At 33.3% G+C, this 27,713-nt stretch overlaps 1 protein-coding gene across 3 annotated transcripts; it reads right to left on the minus strand.

Annotated features, from left to right (window-relative positions):
• Nucleotides 1-1,435: 1,435 nt before the first annotated feature.
• LOC106130238 (elongation of very long chain fatty acids protein 7) lies at nucleotides 1,436-27,713 on the minus strand. 3 transcript variants are annotated; one of them, XM_060945191.1, is made up of 6 exons: nucleotides 22,709-22,728; nucleotides 9,633-9,767; nucleotides 7,766-7,956; nucleotides 7,146-7,226; nucleotides 6,178-6,477; nucleotides 1,436-5,489 (listed from the first exon to the last, which is right to left on the minus strand). In XM_060945191.1, the coding sequence occupies exons 2-6, from the start codon at nucleotides 9,691-9,693 to the stop codon at nucleotides 5,196-5,198; spliced, it is 927 nt and encodes a 308-aa protein (XP_060801174.1). In that variant the 5' UTR covers nucleotides 9,694-9,767; nucleotides 22,709-22,728; the 3' UTR covers nucleotides 1,436-5,195. The 3 variants fall into 3 exon arrangements, with proteins under 3 accessions (XP_060801174.1, XP_013184494.1, XP_013184493.1); XM_013329040.2 differs by lacking the exon at nucleotides 22,709-22,728 and adding an exon at nucleotides 10,653-10,784; XM_013329039.2 differs by lacking the exon at nucleotides 22,709-22,728 and adding an exon at nucleotides 27,574-27,713 and having other exon boundaries at nucleotides 1,437-5,489.

A 27,713-nucleotide genomic window follows, 5' to 3' on the forward strand; every position in this document is an offset into this window, starting at 1 on the left:
ATGGAATAGACAACAAAAACTATTCTTATGAGACTCTGCCGACACCATATCGAAACAGTATTTTGTATTAATGTCCACGATTCGAGAGTGGGCAACTCAGGTCAGGTCAAATACACGAACGTTTCCATGGTAACTGAATTAACAATGATCAATTTTTAAGTTGTTTTCATAGTCAGATAATTTAGCTAAATCACTACTTAAACATGTTTTTTATACTTTAGGTCTCGTACTCAGACTGAGAATGTAAAAACAGACAATTATATTCATAGGCAGAAACATACTTTCAACATACAGAAAACCTTATTCGTCCAGTTTTACAGAAACCAAGTAAACGTTACTAAAAATTAATGACCTTTAGTTCAAAATCCCCAACAATACGTTGCATCACAATACATATTCAATCAATTTGTAGTATTGTTTCGATTCTAGTTCTTGATAATGAAGATTTCGGCCGTAACCTAATTACAAATTGGTGAGGAATTCATTAGTTATCAGTGTTGGGAAATTCACTAAACCTATAATGGATTACGAATAATTTAAACTTGTTAATGGTAACATTGTCATTTTTGGGTTTAGTTTAATCACGATTGTATACTGCCGCTACAAAGCAACTTAAGAAACAAACACAGATACAGATATATGTAGATACATACACATTTTGGTAATGTCTTTATCCCTTACAGGGTCTGATACAATATTCAGATTTTAAAGCTTAATGTTAAAAGTGAGATTGACAGTGATAGGATGCTGGCCCGTCGCCTAAAAGAAAAGTCACAAGTTTGTACGGAGATCCTTAAACTGACGTTTACGACACGATTAGAGAATGGCATGTAAACCCAAATGTGAGTCAACCAAAACATTCATATTGATGGACTGACTGACTGATTGACTGAATTCTACCAGACATTAGTGTTCTCCTAGTTTTTTATCTGATTACGTTCTTACAAGAGAGGTTCCCAGAGCCCGCCAGAACCGTGGTCCAGCCTTGCGAATACAGAAAAGAGCCATGCACACCTCCTCCATATTTATTTCGGCTTTTAACTAGTAACTTATTGGCTATATACGTATTGCTTTCAAGAGTTCTGATACATTATTTATACGGGACAAATTACACAGACTGAGTTAGCCTCGATGTAAGTTCGAGACCTGTGCTACGAGATATTAACTCAACGACACTATATTTTATAATAAATACTTATATAGATAAACATCCCAGACCCAGGGCAATCAGAAAAAGTTCTTTTCTCATCATGCCTCGACCGGGATTCGAACCCTTGACCTCCGGTGTCACAGACAAGCGTACTACCGCTGCGCCACAGAGGCCGTCATTAGTTACTTGTTTGTCACTCGCAGATGAGTGACAATCATTGCTATTTATGAAATAAATGGATGTGGATTAATAATTTTGGTAATAGGAGTTAAAAATAAAACAAAAGCGTGTACTGAAATAACTTTACATTCGAACACATTGTTATAAATACAATCTTTTATCTATTACGTGCATACTATCAGAAAATATTCGGTGTTATGCTTATAGTCATGCTTTAGTACTGAATAAATATTAGAAATCCATTTTTTTTTGTCCTACACTTCTTGTGGTAATTCTAGAGATATCACAAACTATCAGGACTTTGCGTCAAACCCAAGAGATGTTTAAACATAAGTATGCGATGGCAATTTGTTTAAAGCCCCATGGGTCATTTTGATATCCAAGCCTGGTTTTTGCCTTATCGGAATATTTTGACTTTAACATTTCCTCGAAACTCCCTTTTATGCTATTACTCAAAAGTAAATAAGATGTTTTATCTTTATTTTCGTGACTGATAGCAATAATAATAGTTTTTTTTTTGTTGTTGACTTGAAGTATGACTTCTTTAACGAATGATTAAAAGTCAGAGGCTAAAGACATAGAGTTTGTCTGAATTTAAGTGGCTTCAGTACAGTTAAAAATGAACTTCTTAGATAGTTAAAAACTACTGCTTTAAAAAATGGAATACTAACATACGAAAGAAGAATAGCACCAGAGCAATAAGGGTTTAGCCCATATTGAAAACATTCATAGATGCGTCCTTTTCAATTTGAAAACCCAAATAAAAATATCTTATAAAAATCTAATCAACTTTGATAGTAATTGCCACGTTAACATCAAAAATAGAATTTAAAAAAAAAACTCCCCTTTTTTTCCAAGTTGAGTAAAAAGGGATTTGGTTTACTCTATGACATAAAATCACAAACACCCCGCGCTAATTTGTGTACTAATAACTCAATATTTAGAAGAAGTAATTCTGAATATTACACCTACTGTACTAAAAAAATCGAGTGATTTGTTTGCTTTCTTTGCCACAGAGTATAGAGTATTTAAATATGAATATTTTCTGATTGTCCTAAATTAAACAAATTTATAAAGGGACAAATCACACACATTGAGGTAGTCCCAAAGTAAGTTCGAGAAATTACCACAACAAATAATTGACAGTGATAACAGGTACATTCGACAAAATAGGACCTAATTTAAATATTACGCAGTAATTAAAAGAAAATATTGTTTTGCCAAGCTACAGTATATATTTGAACTTTGTGTGAGTACAACCTTAGAAGTTCATGACCCAACTTCTAAAATTGCACTCATACAAAATTCTAACATGTTTTTAAAAGGAAAAGTCCAATTATTAATGAAAAAAGCGTTTAGCAATCATCTTTAATTCTGTGTTTAGGAAAATAGGGAAGTGTTAAATCGTTATCAGCATACTTAATTATAACTTTTAATAATATGATTGTCAACAATAACTATAATATCAATCACATTCATGAAATTTCTAATTAATTTATTGCAGAGAGTCCTGTATCTCGCTTTGGAAGAATTATTTCAATATTTTACTTCTACCTAATATTCTTATCACCCTCTTGCCTAAAAATGGCAAGTGAATAAATTACATCTAATATAAGTACAACGTTGATTACAACCCATTAAAACTAACTTATATTATCTGTACAAATATTTGCTTAATTAAATTTTAAGCAAAATTGTGGTAACCAACCATTGAATAATATCGGAAGTGAATGAGACCTACTGAAATAGATGTATAGCCCAAAATAAGGTCTTCGTCGTATGTTTCATACGAGTAATTAAGAGTATCAAGAAGCATTGGCGATCTCACTTGAAATAAATGTTCTAACAAAGATAACATTTATTAAACACGATCACTATAATTATAGTAAATTATCGCGTTTTTTCCAATGAAAATTTTACTAAGGGCAACCCTGGTCGTAATCATTTAAGGGCGGGCATAACATAAATAATAGTTAAATCTTTTGATAATTACACAAAGTTAATAAGTATTTTAGCAAAGTACCCATTCCATGTTTTTATTCCAAGCAGTTAATGCTATCCAAACTTCGTGAGAACCTTGGGCATACCCTGCTTTTTACCATAAGTGTTTGAGCATGATTTAAACATTTATTATTAAATAATCAATAATTATTTACAACGTTTACATCTGTGGTAACATTTGCATACACTGGCACAATAATTTCCCAATGATGAGATAGCTTCATTAGCTTTAAAGAATTGAACAATAACTTTACTATTAAGATTATCTTGAAAAGTATAGCCAGACTTAATCGGCCTGTATCATATTTTTGTGAAGTAGTTAAATTCTTTATTAGTGTAATATTAATAGATACAAATTTTGAATCTCTCTCATCATCTATATATATAAAACTCTTCCGTTACTGAGTGACTGACTGACAGACAACGCACAGTCGAAACTACTGGTCGTAGACAGCTGAAATTTGGAATGTAGGTTCCTTGGGATATGTAGGGGAGCACTAAGAAAGGATTTTTGGAAATTCAACCCCCAAGGGGGGGAAAAGGGGTAAAAACGTTTCTATGAAAAATCTTATTCCTTGGGTTTATAAACTTGAAACTTGGCATGAACACGTACATAGGCAAGTAAATATGTTTGACATTATAAGTTTTTTCAAACTACCCTCCAATCGTGATTTAGGGGGTGCGATTGGGTGACTGATTTATTAACGCACAGCCGAAACCGCTCGGTATAGGAGTCTGAGATTTTGAACAGAGGTTCCTTTAGTAACATAAGTGAGCACTAAGAAGGGATTTTTGAAATGTCAACCCCCAAGGGGGGGAAACGGGATAAACTGAGCCGGGGCTGCGGGAAAGTTCTAACGAGATACCGTGGCCCCGGAACGCAAAGGGCAACTGAAGGAAGGAGGTGGGTTTTAGTCAGTAAAAGTCTGACACTCCCTTCCGTTCCACCCAGAGCGGGAGAGGTCATTTGATGATTTCCCATCCTTAAAAAAAAAGACTTTGTATGACAACTTTCAGTCGTCTCTTTAACATACATAATAACATACATAATTATGTACATACATGCATAACATTAATAACATCACGCCTTTAAATCCCTATTTTACCCTATTTACCATGTTTGAATGTTTCTATGAAAAATATTGTTTACAAGGAAATCCTGTAAGGCCTCTTCGTCCTATAAATCCTGTTTTTTTTTTCTTTTGAGACGATGATTTTGTCTCGCTTTACTTTTTCTATATAGATTTGTATTTGTATATATTATAAAGAGGAACAATCTATTTTTTATATGTTTGTTTGTTTACACATGTAATCGATAAACTCCGAAACTACTGAATCGATTTCAAACATTCACCATTAGAAAGCTACATCATCCCTGAGTAACACAGGCTATGTTTAATTCCAGTTGTAACAAGATTTCAGCCTGTGGAAGAAAAAGCCCTGTCGAGATCATTAAAAAACGCTATATATAACCGAATTACACGTGGGCGAAGCCGCGGGCGGAAAGCTAGTTAAGGATAAATTAAATGTAAAGTCTAATCTTGTGGCTGCCGCTACAAAATGGTAACCTTCAATTTCATTGCTGAAATCAATTTCATGATAAGTACTTTTAGCAACAACGTTTATTGACCCCATTATAAATTTTATAATACAAATACCTACTTGATGAACCCTTTCCAAATGAGAGATTAATTTTTACAGCAATTCTTAAAAAAACATTACGAGTACCATAAACTTAGGGCTGTCATTTGTAATGCCAGGTTCTTTAAAATATTTCGTAAAATTTACAATAATTTTCAAATTTTTCTGTTTATTTTACAAATTGCTTGTAACAAGCTTTTTTATATTAAGCCTTAAACTCTCTTTAGTCAACTTTCTTTCCTTCGCTTGTATGACCATTTTTAATTCCATTCGTAGCTTTATATCCATTTTTACTACTCTCCAAAACTTCTTTAGTGCCATTTTCTTTAACATCGCCGTTTTCGAGTTTCCTCTTACTCTTGCTTCCTGGTTTGCCATATGCTTTGTAATAAAAGTCGTAGAAAAGGTAGTAGAAGAATATTGAGTTAGGAAGTGTGAACACGACGGACCATCTAGGGTAACCGCAGTCGTAAAAGAGTAACTGAGAAGAATGCAAGAAAGCAATGCAAAACTGGAGCTGAAATAAGAAACAAACAATACGCGTTAAGTAATTACAAATCATTTATAAAAAGCATTAGACTATAGTGTAAGCGACTTATTAATAAATCATGGGTTTTAATGGAGTAAAGTTATAAAAACACTAAGAACACTTTAAATGGCTGCTTGAATAAGAGCTAAAGCAAAATTTTATCTAGACAAGATTGAACGTTAAGTGAAAAATTCTTTAGGTCTAAAATTTAAGACTAAAGAATTAAGGGAAAAGCATTTAAAGATTTAGATTCTTCCCCGCAAATTAGGATTAAAAGTAAAATGAAGATCAAAACCACAATGCATATAATGAAATACCTACGTATAGATGAAAGAACATACATTACATATGGTCACGTCTATATCCCTTGCGGGATAGACAGAGCCAACCGTCTTGAAAAGACTGAATGGCCACGTTCAGCTATTTGTCTTAATGATAGAATTGAGATTCAAATAGTGACAGGTTGCAGCCCATCGCCTAAAAAAGAATAAAGTTTGTAAGCTAATCCTTTAGTCGCCTTTTACTACATCCTGGGAAAGAGATGGAGTGGTCCTATTCTTTTTTGGTGCCGGGAAACCCCACGGCACCCGTTAGATGAAAGAAACTACTGCCATATATTGGATTGACCATAAGATAGTACAGAAAATGTAAATCCAGAACTAAAAGTTACTCTTACCATTTGTAAAGTCGTAATATACTTCTTCCATATCAAATATTTATGGAGCTTCGGACCCATCGCTGCCAACATGTAATACGTGTACATGATGATGTGTACGAAGGAGTTGATAACACCAATGAGGGTGCCATGTCCCCCAGGGTAGTACTTCGTCGCTCCCCAAGAAATCATAGGCATGACTGTATGATGGTAGAGATGCAAAAAGGTGATTTGACGTTCCTTTTTTCTGATGACGAAGAAAACCGTATCGAGTAGTTCGGATATCTTCGCTAGGAAGTATATATAAACGCCTCGAGCAACCTGGAAGTTCAATTATTTATTTTTTTTTAATGTTATTTTTATACCTTTAAAAGTCTTTAAGGTATTCAATTAAGACATCCAAATGTAAGTCGCATAATAAACTATTTATATTGATGAAAATGATATGACCAACTTATTATTATTCAAGTCTTGGCTGTTAACTCGTATTTTCAAAAGGTAGTGTTCTTTTCCAATATCATCTTTTGCGAAATGCTCATAGTGTTCACAAGAATAAATACTACATATTTTCTATATAATGGGAAATACATCTTTGGTCACGAGTCACGATTAATGTGGTTACAAACCAGAACTGGAAATAACAGATTAAATCTCTGAAGATTAATAAATTTATACCTTCTGGCAACGTAGAAACATTGAACGTCTATTAATAACAGGTATTATTATGGTGACGTCTGCTCATTATCTTTACGAGATAAATACGAGTATTCCTTGTTGTAGTTATTATACAGCATAAGTACTTATTGGAGACATAATTTAATTATTATCATTAAAGCTCTCTTAAACATGATTGTGAGTTTAAGTACACCATCAATTTTACAATTTTATGAATTTTTTTCTCTTCTAGAATACAAAGTTTACCTAAATCCTTACAATATTTTTAATCTAAATTTAAATACGAGTGTGTATAAGTATTTCATATTACTCACCCTAATAGCTTCTGGTGAACTGGAAAAGTCTACTGGCTGACATTTCCAGCTGTACGTTCTTAGCCAACCACAGTCAAGACCCTGAAAATGATCAGATGAATAAGTGTAACTAGAGTCTGCTATAAATTGTGTATCTTTAAATAAATTTTATAAGAAAAATAAAGTTTTCAAAAATTTCATTCAAAGGTATGAAAATAATTTTACATTACTACAACTCAAAATAAAGGGTTTTCGAAAAACCCACGGAAATTATTATATTTACTGGAATAAATGGTATGTCCCTTTGTCCTTCTTCAGACTCTTCATTATATATATGTACGTGAAACTTCAAGAAGATTGGTTCAGTAGATAAGCGTGAAGGGATTACAAACAAACAAACTTACTTTCGCATTTATTATATTAGTTATGATTTCATTAATATTATTTTAATATTAGCTGACCTCTTAACAAAGAGATTGATATAAGTCCTCAGTATGAATCTACACATTATATCATCTCTTATGTACTGGGTGGAGAAAGACAAATATTGAAAGAGGAAAGACCTTGCTCAGCTAGACGACGTAGTGACGATATATTTTGAGATTCAGATAGTGAACATAAATCATAAAAACTTTACTAACCTCATGGAACAGCCAGCAGCTGACTAAAACCTGTATAAAATTGTACACGATGAGAGTTTTCTTCAACTGGAAAGGTTCTTTGTCGGCCATGTAACGAGGGCCCCATTTCAATGTGAACCATAAGTACAGGCAAATAATGGTCAATCCTGGCACTGGGCTTGTAATAAGGAACCAGTCATTAGTCCGGGGATCTGAAATTTTAAGAATGCAAATGTAAACAAATTATTCTAAGAAATTTTTTTCTTTTTTTTTTTGTTGATCTAAAAACCTAAGTAGGTTTTGGGTTTGATACATACCTACATATAATCACGTTTTAAAAACACTTAAGTTTATTGGCCTTCCCCTCGAACTTAAATTTTATATTATGCCATTTACATTGTCTGATTCTTATAGTTCTGGCCAGTGATTACTTCAAAGCTCTTTAATTAATAAATTCTTTATTTATAAACATATCATATTTTGTCACTATCAAAATTCACTTCTCTAACGGCACTAATGAGCGGTTGCGTAAATTTTAATTTTAATGGATTATGAAAAATATCAAGAATGATGAATGATTTTTATTGTTTAATGCCATTGTTATGATGGTACAAATATTTTTATTATCTTCTGAAATTTTAAGAATGCAAATGTAAACAAATTATTCTAAGAAATTTTTTTCTTTTTTTTTTTGTTGATCTAAAAACCTAAGTAGGTTTTGGGTTTGATACATACATACATATAATCACGTTTTAAAAACACTTAAGTTTATTGGCCTTTCCCTCGAACTTAAATTTTATATTATGCCATTAATTACATTGTCTGATTCTTATAGTTCTGGCCTGTGATTACTTCAAAGCTCTTTAATTAATAAATTCTTTATTTATAAACATATCATATTTTGTCATTATCAAAATTCACTTCTCTAACGGCACTAATGAGCGGTTGCGTAAATTTTAATTTTAATGGATTATGAAAAATATCAAGAATGATGAATGATTTTTATTGTTTAATGCCATTGTTATGATGGTACAAATATTTTTATTATCTTCTCAATCAGGAATGTGGTCACAATTAAATCAAATCATTACGTAATAATACCTCAGTACTTTAATATTATGATTATTGATAAAAGAACCTTATGGAAAAATCTACCATTTATGCGCATGGCTTGAAATGTTTGTACATATTACATAACATGAACATATCAATAAACAGACAAATGAACTGACTGAAACAAAAAATAGGTAATACGTGTGTTAAGTTGTTGTTCAAAATGCCAGATAGATATTTTTTAAATTAAGATCAAATATCACTTAAACTTAAAATCGAAAACACAATCATGAAACAATAATCCCTTTAGATACATACGTAGGTATACATAATTAGGTCATATAAACATGACATCATATGACACGACATATTATCACGTCTATATCCCTTGCGGGGTAGACAGAGCCAACGGTCTTGAAAAGACTGATAGGTAATAATGATACAATTGAGATTCAAATGGTGACAGGTTGCTAACCCGTCGCCTAAAAGAAGAATCCCAAGTTTATAAGTACCATAAGCAAAGTCCCTTAATCACCTTTTACGATATCTCTGGGAAAGAAATGGGGTGGTCCTATTCTTATAAATAATTTATATTATAAGATAACATGCAATGATGAAACTTTCATTATATTTGCCTGAATTGACGTAATAAATTTCAGTTAAATAGTAAGCCTCATGCGTCTCGCCAATTTGTAATCAAAAAGAATGAACATTGTTAAAAAATATCCTACATAAATAAAATAAGCAAAATCTCTTATCGATAGAATTACTTAATGGCTTAAACCAAATTATAATTTTTATGATCGAGATGAAAATTCTTAAGAAATATAGTTACCAGCTAGTTCTACAAACAGCCGATGGTAACTCTTGGCGAATGAATTATTTGACAGCGACATCTTTCGTACTAATTTTCACGGCGCCGGTGTCATGAACCTCTGAGCATTGTATACTTTGATGATTTGCTGGTATTCTGGAAAAAGAGAAATTACTAAATTAATTATGATAAAATCACTACATTAAGCATGAGCACTATGTTTTCAGTACAAGTTTTGGGTCATATTGATAATGAAAAATAACCCAGTTAGGTACTTCACCAATCGCAAATTATAAAATTGTCATATAAAATTTACGAAATTTTAACTATTTTACTAAATTACTTCTGAATTTATTCGTTGCTTTCAATATTTCATAAGTCAAAAAATACTCTATAAATATGGCATCTATTGCTATATTTAATTTTTGTTTATTTGTTAATAGGGTAATTAAATTTTGTCATCTTTGTATCGAATTTCATTAGATACCAATATAGGACAAAAACTATCTAACGGTGCATTAAAAAATCTTATGCCAATCTTTTTACGGAATGTAGAATATATTTAGTTAGATGGGAGGAAGTTTCTGTATAAGCAATAGGTATATATTAAATAATCTAATAAGAGCAATCAAATATGACAAAACATATACAAACATTATCTATGTCAGCAATCTGTCAGAACCTCATATTGATCTCTTTGGATCTTATTGACCTTTGACATTTCATTACAAAGGTAACTTTAATTCTATCAAGAACCGTATAAAATGGGACATTATTTTTCATTTATTTGGCTTATAAAATATAACTTTGATTATTAATGTAAACATAAATTATTACATCATATAGAAATTCAAATCTATCTTATCTTAAAAGAAGACGATTTTAAACATTTATAACGAGACCAAAAAATAACATTTTAATAAAATAAACCTTAAATTTTCAATTAATAAAATATTACAATAAAATTTTCCAAAAATAAAGTTTGAATTCACATTTATAATCGAAGATAATATGTATCTTATGCCTATACCATATACGTACCCTTAAATTCCTAGATAAAATGAACAGTATAAATAAATATGGAAGACATGGCTTGTGAAAATAAAAAGCACTGAAACTACCACATTATAATCCAATCACTTAAATTTTGAAAAGGGAACCATACGTCCGACCTCGGCGGCGTCAGATGCCAGACTGAGCAGTTTGGCTCTCCCGCTGCGGCAAGTAAGGTGGGCGATTGGGGGTGTTGGCTACAGGCTGTTCCAAAATTGTATGTGATTGTAATAGGAAAATATATTTCATGCAGGATAGGTCACGAAGAAAAGACATGCGTGTTATAAACAGTTTTGATAAGACTAAAAGGTCATGTTCAGAGATGAGATTTTTATAGTGACAATCGTAGCATGCCCATCGGCTAATTGAGAATCCTTAGTTTATTAGGTTTTCCCGTGATTGACTTTTATAATCTTCACAGAAAGAGTAAATAGCATTACGATTGTAAAATATAAACCAATCGATGCTCGTATGTACAAGAGATTTTTTTATAACAATCACATACTCTTTTTAAAATTGCTAATTAAATTCCAAATGATATAATCATCAATTTGAAAATTGACCAACATTCAATAATTTGTTCACAAAAGTTAAATTCTAAACATGCTGTAACTATAGGTGGGTGTCGGAGAGAGGTCAGACCCACCCTTTCATCCCAACCCCTATGTTTGTGCCTATCATGATATTCGAATATATCTAAATAGGTTAAAATCATCATGCGGCAAATCTGTTTCTGCAGATTTAATGTCAAATAGTTACAGAAACGTCTTAGATTCGATTTCCAGGATGCGTAAAAATGATGCCTTTTGTAGGTATTTGTGTTTTGGATTTTTATTGGTAGCGCTTGATTCCTGGCAATGAAGAATAGAACTATTCCATCTCTTTTGCGTATCAGTTAATAAGACTTTTTATTAAAATAAATAAATTTATACAGGCCAAATTACATAGATTGAGTTAGCTTCGAAGTAAGTTCAAGACTTGTGTTACTATTTTTTATAATAAACATCCAAGACCCGGACCAATTGGTAAAAGTTCGTTTTTCATCATGCTCTTGCCGAGATTCGAACCCGAGGCCTCTGCTGTCACAGATAAATGCACTACGGTTGCGCCACAGAGGCCGTCAAAAATTATTTTGTTGACTGAATTTAACAATCCAAGTAAATCAGCTGGCAGAAACAACCTATCTATGGTTTCCCTATGAGACTAATATGAAATAGAAACAGTTTGCACTAAGGTCAATGACATCTCTTTTACGTGATTATTATGATTGTAGTCATTAAAGTTTGTTCACAGGAACTTTTCCAATGAAAGTTGTGATTGAATCCATTAACTCAGATGATCATTAAGTGTTGCAGGACAAGATCTTAGTACATAGCTGTAATAAATGCGAAAGTCCAGTTCGATTGTTTGTTACGCTTTCACAATTATACTGATTAGATAAAATAAAATAAAACGTTTATTTTATTGGTTCAAGATAAAATGTCTCTGGTACTAGCAATAAGTTTGATTAATTCAAGATAAAGTATAATTTTTGGTTGATAAGAATAAAAACAATCAACAAACTATGATATCGTGTTGGAGTTTAAAGCGCAAAGTGAGTCTGATGAATGTTTTCCCTCACATACAATCATCGGTTTATCAAACTCAAAAAGTCACTAGTGCATGGCTACGGTAGGATTCAAATCTATGCACTTTTGTGAGACGGATAAGGCCCTTTTTCTTAGCATTTTATTAAACGGAAAGGACACGATTTTTTAAGTCGCAGACCCTTACCGATAATATGAACACCGTAACAAAATTACTGTACTTAAATCCAAGTAACAGACTGTATTCCGGAAATATTTCGAGCCTTATTGACCGCCAAGTTTACATAACGTTAGGAAAACATTACGCTCGTGACCCTTAATACGCGGCAGGAAAGACATCATCAGCCTTTTGCGCATTTTGTAGTCTTCTCAGAAACTTTGGTGTTGATATGTTTTGTTCTTACGTACATAGTCTTTTTGATCATAGACATATTTTGTTATTAATATAACGTAGAGTGCAGTATTTTCTTTTCAAAAAACAATAATAACCAGTCGGTTCACTATTTGCAAAATAATCGCGTTTAAATATATAAATATTAAAAACCTACTTTAAAGTCAGTAGATGAGTCCTTAAACCTCGCACTAAACTAGATACTAACGCTTTTCTTCCCGGACTGATAAAAATCATCATCATCGCCCAATATTAGTAATCTTTGTAAAAAAGATTAATTAATTAATTATCTAATTCCTTTATTGTTTTCCGGTTGACTGGAAGAGATCCCTTCATGAGATAAGTCCGCCATTGCAAATGATTTGTTTTTTTTTATAACTAATACGTATGTACTATGTTCTTGTTACTGTGTAAATTTCGTGGACAAGACCTCGGGAGGATGGGTCTATAAGTAGAAGTGGCTATAACGTAGAGCCACTGGCTACTATTGATTCCTTGGGAAATGGTTAATTAAAAGTAAAAATAATTAAAAAGGAAAAATGTTGTCAGTTAATCGATCTGTCCCCCAAATAAAGAAATCCCTAAGCACACATCTCGAATTATAATTGGATGTAACCACATCCACATCTCCGCATTGACCTTTTCCCTTCGTGACATTAAAATCTCCGTTAACCATAAAAGATGAAATTTTACATGCAATAAATATGTGAACAACGGTGTAGACATACAATAAGCCAATTTACAACAATTTAATTAGCTGTTTTATTGCTTAATAGTCGAAAACATTTAGTGAGAGTACAAGGGATATCCGATCAGCGGCTTTGGAAGTTGGTATTTAGGACAGCCACTTGCAGTTTCGAAACCACTGGTTGATAACTGATTCATACGAAAAATATACATATTACCATGACTTAAAGTGCATATGAACTGCAAATGTTTACTTGGTGTGCAATCATCGACCAGTTTATAGATGCCTCGAAATGTGCGTTCGGTTGAAAATTGTATGCGCTTTTGCTTCTATGGAGGTTCAAGTAGACTAGTCGACTATGACTAATTTAAGTGACACGTGGATTGGAGTAAACTGTTTGCAGTGACGGTTCTCATAAGAATCTGTTAAACTGGTCGTTTCGTAAGGCTTTAGTGGTATGTGATTGACCAGTTCGTTGCAAAATTTTGCAACGTTACTTTTAAGATATTTTTATGACAGTGCATGTACGTCGATAGATTTGTGCTCAGTCAGCAGAGGTTAGTAATAACTCGGGGTTAATCGCTGATATGTTTTTTCGTTTTTGTTACTAGCTGCAGAGATATTAGAGTTACAACTTTAGAGTAAACATGTGACGAAAATATAAAGTAACCCTGGTTTCAAATTCACACAAATTCTAGTCTGAAGCCTGCATAAGTTTTACACCCCTTATTAAGTTGATAAATATATCAACAGTCAAAGTAACATATATCAACATGTTAGAATTACCCGAAACGGCTTAAAAATTAGCAATCTTAAATACATGAAACCAACAAAGTATTAAGAATGTTTTCACAACAACATATTTTGATGGTCAACACCTTTTGGATAAAATACAGAAGTTTTTGACAATTTTCTCGAAGACATAGCTGCGCAAAGGTGATTTAAACAGAAACTAAAGGGATACTGAATAAACGTAATTGTACGAAGGCAAAAGAGAGTGCGCCATTGAAGACCCCATAACTTCTTTTGTTACAAGTTCAAAATTATTAATATTCATCATCCAAAGCACTTCATAGTATATTCTTACTAAATCATTGTTTGTTTAGGAAATATTAAGACTTGTAGTAATGGAGATGTCACCGATAGTAATAGATATAGATAATGTTTCACAAGTCGTTACAGCGCCTAAAACACTTTATGTTATGAGTTCTCGGACATTTAACTTAGTGGTTAAGAAATCGTTGAGAAACTTACAAGTAACTATTATTTTGGACGTTCAAGAATAGATTCATCACGTGAATGTCATAATGTGAAGACCTATTGAAATTGGGACAGGAGCAAATAAATTTAAGTTGTATGTGGGTAGGTTGCAGCTGAGCCTTTTAATCTTTGTGAGACTGCTGGTTCTGTCTACCCCTATCTATGTATATTAGGAGATCAATATAGAATGATTTATTTACCTTCAAAAATCTTAGATTGAGAAAAGATTTATACTATAGATCTACGATAGAATATGAGATCAACTTTAAAGTAATCTCTTTCAATAGATCCGTGAGATTCTAATCATACCTTAGCACCTGCCTCGAGCGAATGAACGTGCATCGAAATATTATACATTTTGTTATTCTACTGTCTTAAATCGAAAATATCAATATTACCTTTATTTTATGTAACAAACATCCGGCGTTAAGAAAAAAAAGATTCATAGGTAGTTAAAAAAGTTAGCAAAGCAATTTACTCATCGTGCCATAGTATACCTAGGATTGTGGTTTGCGGTCTCGTAAGGCTAAGTCTAGCGTTTAGTGGTTTCAATAATTTGCAGTGTTGACTGTTGCGTGTGTTACTGACCTAAAATACGTATGTACAGTGTGCACTTCTAGACTGATGCACTTGCAAGTTCGTGACAATCTGCTCTTTCATAAGTAGGTGATATGGGTTCATTGTCCTCCAGATTTATCATTGAACTAACCTATAGCTTTGATACTAATAGCTGTGAAAAATGGAATACGCTAAGGGTTCGACTGGCAAAAAATGTCATATAGCGTTAAGTGCATCTTTTGGAAATTTTAGGTACAAAAAGTTTAAATAAAATATCAAAAGAGGTTTGACATAGGTACTTACATTATAACCATGTCTCTTTCTCAAAGAATTAGGCAGAATCTACATCTTTCCACTTGCATACATCTTTTACTATTGACCTGACGTTTCACCAAAACGTCTCTCATTTTATCAAGGTACATTCCTTAACCTTCCCCTTCTAACTTTCCCTGCTTCCTGCTTTCATTCATCTTCACAACATGACCAAAAACATCTACACATTCCCTTTTCTATTCCTGTCACTTTATCTTCTTTGACATCACAACATTTATTTATCACGCTTTTCCTTACCATGACACTCAATTTAATATCATATTCCACTATCTTTTAATATATATCTATAAGTATAACAATAGGTCAGGTCAATAGTACCCGAAATAGACGTGCTTACATGTAAAGAGTAATGTGGATGTAGCAAAAGAAGTAGGTATACTGCTTTTTAATTTCTTTCATTGGCTAAATGCGGATGCGGGATTTTATGTATGCATGTATGTCTACCATCAACATCTGTCAAACTAGTAATTAACACATCTTTGGCAATCGCTAACCAGTCAAACACTTTAGGCAAGACATAGACATTTCTCTGCAACCTAATGTCCTAGATTGACTGCAAACTCCTGTGCTAAGTGGTTTCAACATATGAACTTAGGATAAGCAATGTTAGAAACCTGTTTCTGTATAATAAACCTTATTATAAAACAAATGATACTCGCCCCGAGTACCTAAATTTTTAAAAATTGGCCGAGTGTTTTGAAGAGCGGCCTAGTATTTTTAAGACTATTATAGCGCTTTCTTTCCCGTAACGGAAAAATACTTGACAAAGGGATAATTTTAGTATACATACATACTGGGTATTGTTGTATCCATTGAGATATTAGACAAGCGAGGACTCTCACAATACTAGTGAAGTTATATAACGTGAACTTCCGATCATACTGTTGTTAGAAAGCCATATCAGCTTACATAAAACATAATATCTAATTCTTTATGAATCTGTGTCGTGGTCGTGACATATCTCAGGACCAAGTGACGAAAATTGTAAAAGCCTAATTTAACTGCATAATAGTTATCATACCATTATCAAACTTAAGCAAATTTTATTTTTAATTTTATCCACATCCACACTATAAAAAGACAAAGATTAAAATATGTATATTTGTATGTTCGTAACGAATAAACTCAAAAACTACTGTAAAGTTCAAATTAATTAATCGAATAATTAATTATAATTTTTCATTTTCAGGTCAACCAAAAAAAAAATCGTTTTATACCTGAAGACAATTAAACAGTTAAACTCCCATTTAACTAGACTGTTGAGAATTGCATGTCAATGCTACAATACATTGTATGCGTACATGATGCAACTGTCGCATGCTTACCGAAGCGTATGCAAGTAAAGTGCTCAAATCGGTATATTGACACATGTTGAGCAATTAGTAATAAACAACACTGCACAATCAGTAATCGATTCGGCCTAGTACTAATTGAGAGTATCAACATAGAGAACGGACATTCGAACCCTTCTGTTAATGCCACTGTACACCATTTATTACAGAAACAGGGTAAGCGTGTGACGAACTATGCGCAAGGAAAGCAAACATTAATTAATTTAAAAAAAAATTCAAGCCGTCTTATTTTTTTATGGATTCGTGATGGGTATATGTCCTTATGTTCATTTATTTTTGTTATTACTTATTTTATTTTAATTCATGCTTTATTCGTGATTCTTATATTATTATTTATACTATAAAATCATGCCTCTTTTCCCGAGTGATAAGCAGTCTTAATATTTCCACTTACCACGATCCCTCTATACTTATTTCACTTCATTCATTCACGTCACATCAAAACTAAGTTAAATTGTGTGCGGTATATAACTACAAGCAATTAATTTGAAGACTTGAGTTACTCCATTTCCATCAGTTATCTCCAGAGAGATAACATAGTTGGGACTAACGCTAGGAAGATGTAATGGAAATAATTAAGGCTAATGAAGTTTTTAGCTTTTATTTTTATAATAGTTTGAGTGCGTTTGATCACAATATGCCTAAAGGTAACCAAGATGAGACCTAAGATGGTGCATGCAAGCTCAAATAACGCCTTTGAATCTTGCCTTGAAAATCCCCACGTTAATATTAAAATAAAATAATATGTATCGAGGAAAAGAGGTGCAGAGAGAGAGTTCCTTCTATCCTTATAGGTCTACCTTGCCTTTTCTATGTTGATATTTTTTTTCGATAGGAATAATGTTTAGATATATGGAATTTTATAGAATAGCATCTGTTGGAGATGGTCCTTAATAAATTTCCGTACATTCTTTTATTTTATTTAAAGTACATTTACAGCCTATTGTCGTCACTATCAAATTGGGCCTCCTTTAGGTAGTATTGTTTGATGACAAATATAAAAAAATAAATGTAGACTTAGGTACTGATTTTCTTAGGTTAATATTAACAGGATAATTCTCTTTATTTCAGATTTTCTGACCTCTTTATCAGAAATTATTGAATCAAAAACACAATTATAACAATAACATCGTTTACTGGTAAAATAACTGGTTTTCAACTCAAACAGAGCCGACGAATTCGCTTATATCATCGACTTAAATATATATAGCAAACATTAAAGTCCATAAATTATGTTTACCATTCACACAACGTGAAATCGATTATGTAAAAATAAGTTAATCTTTTTTACACCTGAGTTACAGTTCTATGTATGTAAATGAAACGTGCATCTTACCTTACTGAACTATCAGCTATTCCATTCTCTTGTCGGGGTTTTTAACCTAAAAATTATTTTCAAGACACGAGGACAGTCAGGACGAGACACGTATTTCTTTTGCTTCAGATCTCATCATGCTTATCTTAAAAAGAAGATTGAAGTCAAACTTCAGGAAAGTAACTAAAGGTCAAACGCCCTCAAAGTTTATCTCCAAGTCAAAGATGAATATAATCTTGTCCCGGGTTCCACTTATGCTCACAATCCATAGAATGAGAGTTATCAATTGCTCACTAACCACGGTGATCTGACAGGGTAACGTCATCCAGCTTATATTATACATAAATCGTGTTTATCCCTTGCTAACTAGTCAGAACCAATAGTCCGTAAAAACTCAAAGACCACAAACAGCAGGTTGGTTTTATAATGGAATTGAGAATCAAATTGTGACCTTAGCATATAAGATGAATAACAATGGTTTTTGTAATAAGACAAAAGTGATTGTTCCTATAGTATCGTTTCATATATCATTTTCGAGAAAGTAATGAAGTGGTCCTATGTTTTCCTCACCTCTTACAATTTTCAAAAAATTAGTGTTACTTATAGGAATAGAAACCACGCGACTGTAATAAAATTAACAACGAAAAAACAACATGAAAAACATTAAAAATTTCACTGAGCCACTTACCGCTACCATACGTCCATCTTCATTCCTCAATTCTCAAACACAAAATACTCGACAATTATCGTTTATTACGCAACGGTAACTTTTACCTCACGCAAAGAAAAATAATCTTAGCCACAATGCGGTAAGGTTCCAATTATAAACGGTTATGATCGTCGCGTGTATTGATGACATTGCCTGTTTTCTATCGAGAAAAATAATAGGTAATGAAATTGTTATGACATAGATCCGATAGGTCAATATCACAGCTCTTCTTCGAATTAATAGTACTTCTAGTAGATTTGGTACTCTTTGATCCTAGTAGGAAAATTGCAAAATTATTTTGTAATTGTAACATAGTATTGAAAAAAAAAATCTTACAGTCTTTTCAAGACTTTCGGCTTTGCCTACCCGGTAAGGGATAATGAAGAATTTGATCAATGCTGATGCATTTGTTTATCTCTCTAAATATACCTATCGAAAACTGTGTTTTAAAATCGAATTTATTAAGATTTTCTTTTTAATTTAAAAAGGAATATAATTTAACCTTAAAAAAATTGTATGGAAAAAGAATGGGTCTTGTCATTATTAGTTTGGAACTTTTTAAGAACTCGTAGTATCTACTGCTTATCAAACGGTTCATATCACTTCTAAAGACATAAGGCCTTTTTTTGAAATGTACGAGCCCAAAATATCATTTAGTATTCACAAATTCTAATTTATTTTTTTCATATTTCATACAATCACATCATCGACCATTTAATTAAATAAATACCATAATTTAAGTACGTACGTTAAAAATAATGCTAAGTCACATCTGACACACTTTACATTTCATGAAAATTAAGCACATGATATTATTGGGCAGTAGTTTTTAATTAATACAAAGGCAGTATTTTTTTATTGAGTAAGCGCATTTTATCAATATTATGTTCGACATATTGTGGCCAGTTGAATGTGATAGAAAAATCTCTGAAATGCAAATTAAATTTTTTTTTTTTTTTAAGACATGTAAGATCTGCTTCCCAAGAGTTAAATACGTGATTAAATGTGTCTCCTGCTATATCGCTCATAAAAGTTGTACAATAATTAACATGGTTAGCGGGTTTACTTGGCGCGTTTGCTAAAAATTTTACATAAATATATGTACTTATAATCACGTCTATATCCCTCGCGGGGTATACAGAGCCTACAGTCTTGAAAAGACCGACAGGCCACGTTCAGCTGTATGGCTTAATGATAGAATTGAGATCCAGATAGTGACAGGTTGCTAGCCCATCGCCTAAAAGAAGAATCTCACGTTTATAAGCCTATCCCTCAGTCGCTTTATACGACATCCATGGGAACGAGATGGAGTGGTCCTATTCTTTTTTGGTTAGTGCCGGGAACCACACGGCACTAAATTTTTTATCTTTAAAAGTATTTGTACAAAAATTTGACTTTGGCGTAGTAATGTAAATCAGTGTAACTAATAAAAGTGGTAACTGTACTTATTACAAAAATCATAGAGCGCGAACTTTCTTCCATCAAACGTTATAATTTTTGGCAATTCACTAGTGTCCGACCGAAGGTCTATTTTTGGCCGAAGCCGAAGCCGAAGCCGATTAATCGGCTATCGCCACAACCTTCGGCCGAAGCCGAAGCCGAAGCCGAAGGTTTATATTCTCTCAGCACTCAGTAATTAATTTTGTTCAATATTGTCTACAAGCTACAATTAATACATACATACATAAAATCACGCCTCTTTCCCGGAGGGGTAGGCAGAGACTACCTCTTTCCACTTGCCACGATCTCTGCATACTTCCTTCGCTTCATCCACATTCATAACTCTCTTCATACAAGCTCGGCGGTTTCGGGTACTTTTGACCTGACCATTTACCAGGACGTCCTCAATTTGATTGAGATACTTTCGTCTAGGTCTTCCCACTTCGACCTTTCCCTCCACACTCTCCTTGTATATCTGATTAGTCAACCTGCTTTCATTCATCCTCTCCACATGACCGAACCATCTTAACATACCCTTTTCTATTCCTGTAACTACATCTTCTTTCACATCACAACATTCCCTTATCACGCTGTTCCTTATCCTGTCACTCAATTTCACACCCATCATACTCCTTAATGCTCTCATTTCCACTGCATTTATTCTGCTTTCATGCTTCTTTTGCCATACCCAACTTTCACTCCCATACATTAATGTCGGGACCAACACGCCCCTGTGCACAGCCAGTCGAGCCTTATTGGATAGTTTCTGACTGCTCATAAAGGCATGCAAAGCTCCATTCACCATGTTCCCCGCGTTGACTCTTCTTTCAATATCACTATCATACTTGCCATCTGATGTAAACTTTGATCCTAGATATACAAACTCTTTCACTTGCTCCACTTTTTCTCCTTCAATCAAAATATTACATGCTGTCATTTCTTTCTCCATTTCAAAAACCAGTGTTTTAGTTTTACTTACGTTCACATTTCATTCCTTTCTCTTTTAAAGCTTCATGCATACAGTTTACCATCTCCTGTAACTCTTCCGCTGATGACGCCAGTATAACCTGATCGTCGGCATAGAGCAGACATTTGACGAGTAACTCATTCATCCTTAATCCACTTTCAGACTCTTTCAAATCTGTCAAACAACTATCCATAAATAGGTTGAACAGCCACGCTGACGCAACGCATCCTTGCCTAACGCCTTTCTCAATCCAAAAAAAACTCAGTGTGCGCTCCGTTTATCCTGACACAAGCACTCGAATCCTCATATAAGGATTTCAGTGCTCGTATTAAGAGACTGCTCATCCCATGCATAGAAAGTGCTGACCACAATTCATTCCTCTCAACTCTGTCATAGGCCTTTTTCAGATCTACGAATGTGCAATAGACTTTTTGACTCTTGGCAAAAAACTTTTCGGCTATGCACCGCAAAGAAAAGACCTGATCAGTACATCCCATTCCCTTTCGAAATCCCACTTGAGCATCCCATATTTTGTCATCAGTTTCATTCCTGACTCTATTAATCAATACCTTAGCATACAATTTGCCGACGACGCTAAGCAGGCTTATACCACGATAATTTTTGCAGTCCAGTTGTGACCCTTTTCCTTTGTAAAGTGGCACGATAACAGCCTTACACCAATCTTTTGGTACTCGGCCGCTTCTCCAACACACATTGGAAAGGCAGTACAACTGACTAGCTACTACGCCTTTTCCTGCTTTTAGCATCTCGACCGACACTCTGTCATACCCAGCAGCCTTACCCGCTTTCATACTCTGAAGTGCTTCCACAATTTCGAACATTTCAATTTCGCCTTCCATCTCATTCTCTTTTTCTTCCCTATAGCAGAAATCATTCTTATATCCTTCCTTTTTTTCAAATAAACTTTCAAAATAGTCCTTCCATATCTTTAGCACACATTCTTCAAACAATACAATTATTTCAAATTATTTCAAAACCTCAATATTGAAGGTTTATATATTGACTGTCTCATATAGAAGTTGATGATATATCATAGAGATGGTTGGCTTAGAGATAAATAAAAGTTTGTGATTTACCTACTGGTAAAAAATAATGATTTGATTTCTTACAAAAACACTCGTTTAAATACACGTACGGACTTGTTTTGATGCATGCAATCAGCAATGTGATATTTTGACAGTGACTCCCCGCCGCCTCATTTATCTCGCCTCTTTCATAACAGTTCGTTCAACTTGACGGTCGCTCGGACCTTCGGCGAAACCTTCGGCTTCGGTCGGGTTTTGGGCCGAAGCCGAATGTTTCGCCGAAGGTGGATTTTTTGGCCGAAGGTGGCCGAAGCCGAAGCCGAAGCCGAAGCTTCGGTCGGACACTACAATTCACCTACATTCCCCTACTTTCACGCATGCGACTTTGTCATAGCAAACCTTTTATCAGCTAGACGCATCAATGGCGCGAAACTTTCATGTTCCTTTTTATCTGACTTTCGTTTTATAATGGTTCACTTGCCTCCGTGGTCCAGTGGTTAAGTGGTTGCTTAATGACCTGTGGGTACAGATACAGATATCACGTCTTTATCTCTTACATGGAATTAACTTATTTTTTACATATTTATACTAATATTATAAAGCTGAAGAGTTTGTTTGTTTGTTTGAACGCGCTAATCTCAGAAACTACTGGTTCGAATTGAAAAATTCTTTTTGCGTCGAATAAACCACGCTGCAACAATAAGAACCAAAGAAATAATGGAAAATGTAAAAAAAGGAGAAAATTATTCATCCTTGAGGGCTGCAACGATACCCAAAACAACTATTTTACGCGGACGAAGTCGCGGACACAGCTAGTCAGTGATATAATAGTACAGTGTTTACATATCTTATTATTTAAATTGCCATAATATTTGTATCAAAATCACAAATTTTATTCTTATATTTTTAGACATACGGTTTAGATTTTAGATCTTTATTTGTAAATTGACATCCGTTGAAATTCTGCAGTGTAGTTTGTTCCGCCGATTCAATTACCTTCGCGCTTTGAAAGCGATAGGTAGTACATAGGCATTATTATGCTTTAATTATTAAGCTACACCTTGTATCCTATTTAGAGAATAAATCTAATTCATGGTTCACAGCGCTAATAGTTACGAGACTCAAAATCCAAGTTTAACTGGAAAACTTAGTAATGGAATTGAGATTCAAAAATTTACTTAGATAGATAGATAGATAGACTCTTTTGCATTGCACCATAAGAAAAAGAAAAACATAAAAAAAACACAGATAATGAGGTACAAAGGCGGTCGAATTGATAAAGCAATCTCTTCCAATCAACCCTAGCCGAAAATTTCAAGTTTAAATATGTTTCTGAATTTTTAAGTCTGAGTAGGAAAAGAAGAAACAACACATGAAGAGATATGTCAAAAAAAATCTTTCAACATACTGAATTAAAATTACTTAGGTATGTTATTTCAGAGATGTATTTGACAATAAGACACATTGTCTGATTGTCAAATACATAAATAAGCACTAATTATAAAGTAAAATCTATTGAAGTTACGAATTAATTCATTAATAACATCATAATTTACAATAACAATATCAAAATTCGCACCTCGGGTTCCTTTTCAAGACGCAAAGATCAGGCAGGCAGAAAAAAATCAAAGTTAATAAAAAGAAGAAATTCTCAAAAAGCTTAACAAATCAATGGTATTTATACTTTGAAGAAATGCCGTTAAGAAATAATTAAGCTGTTAGTGTATTTTGCATGTGTTAATAACCATATGTGCCGTGTGGTTCCCGGCACCAATAAAAAAGGGCTACCCCATCTCTCCCATGGATGTTGTAAATGACGACTAAGGGATAATCTTACAATGTTGGGATGACAATGAGCTAGAAAACCTGTCACTAGTTGAATCTCAATTCTATCATTTTGCCAAACAGCTGAACGTGGCTTATCAGCCTTATCAGTCTGCTGGCTCTGTCTACATCGCAAGGGATATAGACGTGATAAAATGTATGTTTATATGTAAATTACCATATCACGAACAAATAACTATTTCGTCCAACTTTGCAACCATACGCATTTCAGTAAAGATTAAAATTAACATACTATTTTTCTCTGTAATCTTAAGAGTCTTTCCGAGATAGTTGACTCTATCCACCCAGTGAGGGATAAAGACATAAAATATATTGAATATTTTCTATCGATAACTCAATGTAACGATAACGTATGTAAATTATTGTACGTCTTGTGAAGACAGGCCATAGTGACACGAACTGACTGTATCATCTTTTCTACCTGTGTTTCCGCTATAAAGAGATTTGTACGAGTATTTTGTACTTGTAAATTGTAGTCTATGTGTTGCTTCATTTACATACTTTTATGAAGTTTAATTATAGATTTGATTAGGTATAACGTATCGCTAAATGATCACATTAACAGTATGAACATACTTAAATGAATATTTATACTGTCAATGTAAATTATGATGTAACAACAATTAAATAATATTTTACTCTAAGAGTCCTTTATTATAATACCTACACTCATAATTTTATCACGATTTTATTCCTTATGGGGTAAACAGAGCCAACACTCTCGATAAGATTGAGAGGAATGAGACTCAAATTGTGACTGTTACCGCTTCTTATGCACTGACGCTTTGGAAGCGGCACTAAAGTTAGCTTTAAGTAATTTATTCGACGACAACCAATGTTGTGAACCCAAAAAGATGTGACAATTATCAAGTGATGTTCGACATTTTGAAATACGTAAGTGCTATGTGGTTCCCGGCACCAGTATAATAAAGAGTAAGACTACTCCATCTCTTACCTATATTTGTCGTAAAAGACGACTAAGGGATAGACTTATAAACTTGGGATTCCACTTTTAGGCGATGGGCTAGCAACCTGTTACTATTTGAATCTCAATTCTATCACTAAGCCTAAAAGCTGAACGTGGCCTATCAGTCTTTCAAGACTGCTGGCTCTGTCTACCCCGCAAGGGATATGGACGTGATTATATGAATGAATGAATACTTAAACAATGATAATGATAGGTACATATAAATCGGAATAATAAAACTATTGATTTCTTCGCCTAGACCACACATAACAAAGGAAGTTAATATTTATTGATATTAACACATAATATAATAGTACATACTATATAATTAGTTATATCCTTAACGTGTAAAACTGATTTCGCCTACACTTCCCCATCCTGAGGTTATGCATCCTGCGCAGTGCAAGTGTTGAGCAACTCTTGCGCACTTCAAGGTCGACTTTTACTGATATAGTTTTAATTCTTTGAGTCGGGCTCTATTTAACACCTAACGGAGTATTTGTAATTAGTTTGTCAGCGAATGAATTGATTATGGCGCTTTTTCTTAAATGAAATAAATAATAACGTTTCTTATTATGCCCTGGCCAGGATTCGAAACCGGGAACTCCGGTGCTACAGACAAACTCACTACCGCTGCGCCACAGAGGCCGTCAAACTTAGCAAAGGTTGTTTTTACTCTTACATAACACGAACCTTTTATGGGTTAAGCATAACATAGCAAAACTATTTAAAAGTCCTTTTTAGCTTAATATTTCTCTATATTTGACACAGTTCGTTAAACCTTAAAATTATTATGACTTAAAAAAAAAGTATGTCTGTATTTAGGACTATAAAAGTATCGTTAAAGTAAAGGAGACCAATGCAGTGCTGCGCTTGGTAATGAATCGATTTTGGACCAGATATTTTGGACGACATTTTGAAAACAAGGTCACTTTCCCAAGGACAATCCGATAATTGATATTTAAAGTCCTTTCACTATATATGTGGTCAATTAAAATATCTAGGTGATGAGGTATGAATTTTTGGTTAATTAGAGACAAAGAAAGTGCGAGTTTTTAAAGATGCACTGATCTTGATGAATTTCTTCAAAACTTTTGAATTATTCTGAGAGCATTACACATAAACTCACTTAACTCAACTCAATTCAAATTTACGTCTATAAATATTTTACGGTTGGAATTAAGAAATTTTGCTAGCTAGAAAAATTTGCTGAGCTGACAGTCGCTGCTTTTTCCTCGTAGCATGTTTTTTTTTGGGTTACTCCCATACCAAAATAGAATGAAAGAAATTTGGTGCAAATTTTTGTCACATCACGTCATTTTGTTTCTTTGGCAAAACTATCGTTCGTGGGCCTAAAGCTGACAATGGAATCAGGAACCGCGTTGGTCTGTTTTCGTATTCTAAAGATTGTTTCATAATCGTTGTATTATGAGAAGAAATTTTTATTTCATATGAAACATAATTGCCAATTATAGTGACAGGTTACTAGCCAATTACCTATAAAAAGAATCCCAAGTTTATTAGCCTTTTTTCCTCTAGTCGCCTTTGGAGAGATACGGAGTGAAATAAGTGTATATTTTGAGTTTTTTCGTTCCAATCAAAAATACACATATGAATTTCTTTTCATAATATTGTTATTGAAAGTAGTGAATAAACAACATTAACTGTCGCTTTCCAGAGTATAATAAACGGTAGTTTGCGTGTTTAGAGTAATTAGAAAAAAATTACTTAACCAATTTGCAAGTACATTTTCCTTTCAACTTGACCTAATCTTTTCAAACAATTGAGACATTGGAAAAGTATCAAACTTTATATAATTATTTCGTAGAAAACGAACGACTAATGCTCAGAAACATTTGATCATGCCCCTTATGCGGGGAAATAGGCAGAGAATACACTTGCCAATATATCTATGTACCTTTCTTTGCTTGACCTGACCTATCACAAGTACGTCCCCAATTCGATCAAGATAAAAGATACGATACAGTTAATTTGATAAAAAAAATTCAAGTTAAATATATTTAATTTTATCTATGATATAAGTATTATTATTTTATGAAATAAGAAAAATGTAAATTCAAAATAAAAAAAATATATAGGTATTCAATCATTGCTATTACAAAACTAACATCTTATATTATTTAAGTACCTTTTTCTTGCATTAATAAGACTCTAATGTCAACGCTGTTTATAAAGTACCTAGTATAAATGTAAACTTAAATTTATTACGTAATTTATCATAACCGGTAGCAGTTTACACAGTCAGGATATAACGCCTCATAAACAAGAATATAAATAGAAGAATTATTCCCAAGAATTTCCTTACCGTGCATGTAACCGTTAAATGATTGACAAGAAAAGCCTTAATTTTCTCAATTTTTTTTTTATAACTGGCCATATACTTACTAGGATCACAAAAAGACACTTTAAAAAAACAAATAAAAATTCTAACCTTTTCAGTGAGGATGATATTTCAGAAAATTCGATTTTCAAAGATTTCGTTTAACACTCGCGGTAAAAAAAAAGAAAAAATTTAAATAAGAATACGTGTAAACGGTTCGGTTGGCGGGTTGCAACTGCAGGCAGTATAGT

This window comes from Amyelois transitella, chromosome 7 (assembly GCF_032362555.1).
Source record: "Amyelois transitella isolate CPQ chromosome 7, ilAmyTran1.1, whole genome shotgun sequence".
Taxonomy (NCBI): Eukaryota; Metazoa; Arthropoda; class Insecta; order Lepidoptera; family Pyralidae; genus Amyelois; species Amyelois transitella.

Bases quoted from the DNA above. Each gene is read 5' to 3' on its own strand.
- LOC106130238 (XM_060945191.1), bottom strand. From the start codon at position 9,693: ATGTCGCTGTCAAATAATTCATTCGCCAAGAGTTACCATCGGCTGTTT. The intron at 7,957-9,632 runs GTAACTATATTT...TTAAAATTTCAG, and splicing joins GCTGTTTGTAGAACTAGCTG to ATCCCCGGACTAATGACTGG. The intron at 5,490-6,177 runs GTAAGAGTAACT...TTCTTATTTCAG, and splicing joins ATATTACGACTTTACAAATG to CTCCAGTTTTGCATTGCTTT.